The 4,269-nt window shown below is 49.1% G+C and overlaps 1 protein-coding gene across 1 annotated transcript in view; it reads left to right on the forward strand.

The window, feature by feature from the left end:
* Window positions 1-2,816, forward strand: part of AGBL1 (ATP/GTP binding protein like 1) — a 505,804-nt gene extending 502,988 nt beyond the window's left edge. Inside the window, exon 24 of the mRNA XM_015593333.1 lies at window positions 2,603-2,816. Coding sequence (XP_015448819.1) covers window positions 2,603-2,816 — 214 coding nt within the window. The remainder of the gene's footprint in view (window positions 1-2,602) is intronic.
* The last annotated feature ends 1,453 nt before the right edge of the window (window positions 2,817-4,269 follow it).

A 4,269-nucleotide genomic window follows, 5' to 3' on the forward strand; every position in this document is an offset into this window, starting at 1 on the left:
TTTGACCGTGTTCAGGTCGCCAGCTTCTCCAGCTCCAAGTTCAAGATGAGGCCAGAAGGAAACCCAGGGGGAACTCACCTCCACCGTAGTTTCAGGTCCCGAGACCTCAGTCCAGTTTCCTTTCCTCTCTCCATATTTCATCTACATTTCAGAGTTTTCTTGTATTTGTTTTACATATAATATCCAGGGCTATTTATGAAGAGGAACAGGGAGAAACACTTAGGTTTTTACAGAAGAGGAAGTACGTGCACATGGGATTTGATTTGATTTCCTTACTTATCAGATGGAATATTCACACTGCATTTGGGTAGATAAGTGGGAAACATAATTAAACTATTTTAGGCCTTCGTTATATACACAGACAAACACTGACTTACAAATTTTGGACTTTACCATGGTGCAAAAGCAATAAGCATTCAGTAGAAACCGTACTTGAATCTCTGAGCTTTGAGCTTTTCCTGGGCTGCTGTGTGGTCTGATGTTCTCTCCTGATTAGTATTTAGAGGAAGAAAATTTCAGTAAGAGATGGAATTATCAAAATAGTCATTTGGTGAAAACTAAGGTGAGCTTTTAAAAATGCTATATCTTATTTCGTTAGCTGTTGAGGGAGATCCTTCTAGGTATAAGAAACTGGTTACGTAGATAAAAGCTTAGAAAAAAATTCAGTCTGGTGTGTCTGAATGCTCACAAGTAGTGCCTGACAGCCTGACAGGAGTCGGAAAGGTTCGAGATCATGCGTGCTCGGACTCGACTCCACTGTGAGCAAAGGCAGGGTCTCGTTAGCAAAAGACCGGCCTCGTTGTTTACTCACAGACTCCTACCGGCTGGACTCTATGAAAGTCCCATCCACTGATGCTTACATTGCATGGGATGAGCTACAGAGAATCGTTGCCAGTTCTCGAATTTGGAAATGGCACACCAAAAATTACGGTTTCAAGAAATTATTAGCAGTGCCAGCTTGGATGGTTTGGCATCCGTTACTGCAGTAACCCCGGTGGGAAGCAGCCAGTCTCAACGCGTGTTCTCCTGCAACACCAGATGTTAACATCTTTAGTACCCGCGACGAGCGGTGGAATTAAAATCTGTCGATGGCCTTTCTTCTGCAGGGCCTTCCTCTAGGCGGAAATACTAAATGTATTTCTCATTTAGTATTCGCAACTCTCGAGGTATCCTTGTTGCTATTCTGTGAGCATCAGGGGTTTTCGAAAGTCTCCTGACCAGTCTCTAAACTCAAGCTCTTGATGGTGGACAGCACGTGAGCACAGCGCCTAGCGTGGTGACAGTGAAGTCACAGGCACTCAGCGTCCTTGCTGACTTGAGCTCGAGTTACAGCTGGGCAGCTCTTACCTCCCTTCAGCACCCAGTGCAGCTCGTGAAGGGCGGTAACGATGTCACGCAGAAACAAGATTCTCATTTCTCCCCCTTCCTCTCCGTCCCGGCCGTGTCCCACCAGCTCGCCCCTTTAGTGTACTGCGGACGGACAGCGTGGACACAGTTCCTGTCAGCAGACAATTAAGAGCTGGCCTCTGGTTCATTTCCCGAGCTAACATGAGACCACGCCGTCGATGGCCCGTTTTTGTCGTGCATGGCGCAGCAGGTGGAAAAAACAGCTCTGCCTGATTTATAGAGTGCGTGCCTGCTATAAATCTCAGAGTGGGGACCCAGCACGCTCTTAATCCTAATTGGTGAAGTCTTAAGTAGGGAATGATGAGAAAGGCACCGCATGCAAATAAGAGATACACAGCTCCTTGGAAGGGAATCCCCCTCGTTTGCAAGACATGGCCGAGGTTTGTTGTCTGTCCCTGTCACCTCCCTGCATCTCCTGCTGGTCGTCCATTTGTAAATAAATTGAAGGGAGGTGGGGGGAGACAACAAAGGGGAGCTGTTCCCATTTATTAATTCACTCTCTCACTTATTAATTTCCACCTGGATTAATTTTCTAATTCCAACAAACCCTTCGTCATGATGGAGGACTATGCAATGTGACTCCCAGCGCTGTTAGAGTGGGAAGCGTGAGGGATTTTGAGTCCTGCCTACCCAAATTCCAACCTCTCCCTTTCCTGGGGGTGGACGAAAGCCATGGCCATCTCAGACACTCCGTGGTGGCCACCTCGGAGTTGTTCACTTTGAAACCGAAGCTTTCTAAGTGCGTGAGGCCGTCCACACGCTGTGACTTGTCAATCTTCCGATGGGACTTAGGAGGGCAGACTCTGCTGGCAAAGGAAGAAGGAAGCCGCCGATTTTCTACCATTTCCTTCCTCTGTCTCAGTGTCAAGGTGACGGTTGAGGTCAGGGTACCGTGCATGCAACGCTCTCTTTGTCCAACCTCTTGTGAATGTTCTTACCTTTGGGTAACGTTTCTTTTCATTTCCTCCTCCTCCTCCTCCTCCTCCTCCTCCTCCTCCTCCTTTTCGCACGTATATGTACAATGACTCCAGCAGCATTTCTTGAACAGATTATTCTATCCTTTCTCCATTGAATTGCCTTTATTCCTCTGTCAAAACCCTCTTTCCGTGCCCCTCCCTCCACCGTATGTTTCCTTCCTTCTCCTCCCTTCTCTTCTTCTCCTCTCTTCTCCATGTTTTCCGGGAGCCCGTGGCAGATGCGGCAGCGGCAGCAGCAGCAGCAGCGACTCCTCAGAGCTGGATGATGAGCCCCCTTGCATGGAGGAGGTCGATTACAACACGGACAGCAGCTCGGACCAGGAAGGGAGCTGCTCCGAGCTGGACCGGCAGATCCGGGAGTGGGCCTTCCACAAGGACGAGGGGGAGGAAGAAGAGGAGGGGCCAGGACAGGGAGGAAGAGTCAGCCCCTAGCCCCGAGTTCGCGTCTCCGGCCACTGGACTGGCAGCTGTGCTGTGTCTTCACCCTCAGACGCGCACCACGGTGTCGGTGCGAAAAGCCAGGCCGTGTGAGCTCGGCCACCCTATTTCTGGATTCTGTGCTGGCTTCGCCACGCACAGGGGCTGGCTGCTTCGTAATTAGGCTGTTTTACTCACATAATCCACAGAGCAAAACTTGCCCATAGTTTAGACCCAGGCCTAGGAGCAAGGCATGTGTGCTGTGTTATGCTTGGTGTCATTATTGACAGGGCCTCATTTTTCCAACTTTTTTCAAATTTCCTTGCCGTCGTTTAGAAATCACACATCCACCCTTTGCATTCAGGCATTCAGATTTCTGTGACATACATGAGAGGTTTCAGGAAAAGAACAGACACAGTTCAAATCCAAGCTGACAACATCCTTGAACTTCTCCATCTTCAATATTACCTTCTAGTCATCGAGCGTGTTTCCGATAGGAAGTGACCAGGGCAGGTAAATTTCTGTGTGGTGTGTTCAGGAGACACCAGGAACATGGTCTATTTATTGATTCACCTGTGTGACAAGTATATTACATACCTGCCATGTGTCATGTCCTTTATGAAGCTCTAAAGATGCAGAGAAAAAAAAAAGACTCATTCTGTGTCCTCAAGTCGCTCACGGTTCCGTGGAAGAGATGAACAGTAAACATTTTATTGTAGCAGCACAGGCCATTATGGAGCGATCTATGCAGAGGACAATACAGAATGACCTAATCTAATGGGCACAGCGATAGTGGGAAAAGCCAACTAAGAGAAAACAGTAATTTAGATGATTCGTGATGGATGCACAAGAGTTTTCTGGTAAAAACTAAAAGGGAAAACATGCCAGGGACCGGGGAACGTTCGTGCAAAGGGCCTGCGATGGGGTGAGCGCTTGGAAGAGAATGTTTAGTGCGAGGGGTTGAAAAGACGTGTTTGCATGTGGGGAAAGGAGAATGACCGGTGTTGACATCGAAAAGACTGGCGTCGATCTGACCGAGCCACGTTAGATGCGCCTCGATGAAAAGGCTGAACTTGATTCTCAATGTGCTGGGGAACAAAGCTGTGCCAGAGGCACATCCGGGGCTGATGTCAGCACGTTTGCCTCAGGACCGATGTCCCGTTCGCTAACGGCTGATTGTGTGTGGCGTCCTCGCGGTGCTGGCCGCTCAGTAGTCTGGAGAACATCCTGGGTGTGGCATTATCATAGCTGAAGAGCAGCAGATCCACGGTGAAAGGAGAGATAATGAGTGCAATGTGGGGCCATGTTGAATATGGGGGAGTCTATCGGGTACGCAGATGGAGAGGATCCCTAGAAGCCAGAGGCACTTCTGGAAACAGGAGGAGTGAGCTGGCACCCCTGGGATCCCACCCTGAGCCACTGAGCCCAGGTGCCAGTCAGCTGAGGAGCAGTTTGCTTGGAGGGAGTG

The sequence above is a fragment of the Pteropus alecto genome, unplaced genomic scaffold (assembly GCF_000325575.1).
Source record: "Pteropus alecto unplaced genomic scaffold, ASM32557v1 scaffold60, whole genome shotgun sequence".
Classification (NCBI taxonomy): Eukaryota; Metazoa; Chordata; class Mammalia; order Chiroptera; family Pteropodidae; genus Pteropus; species Pteropus alecto.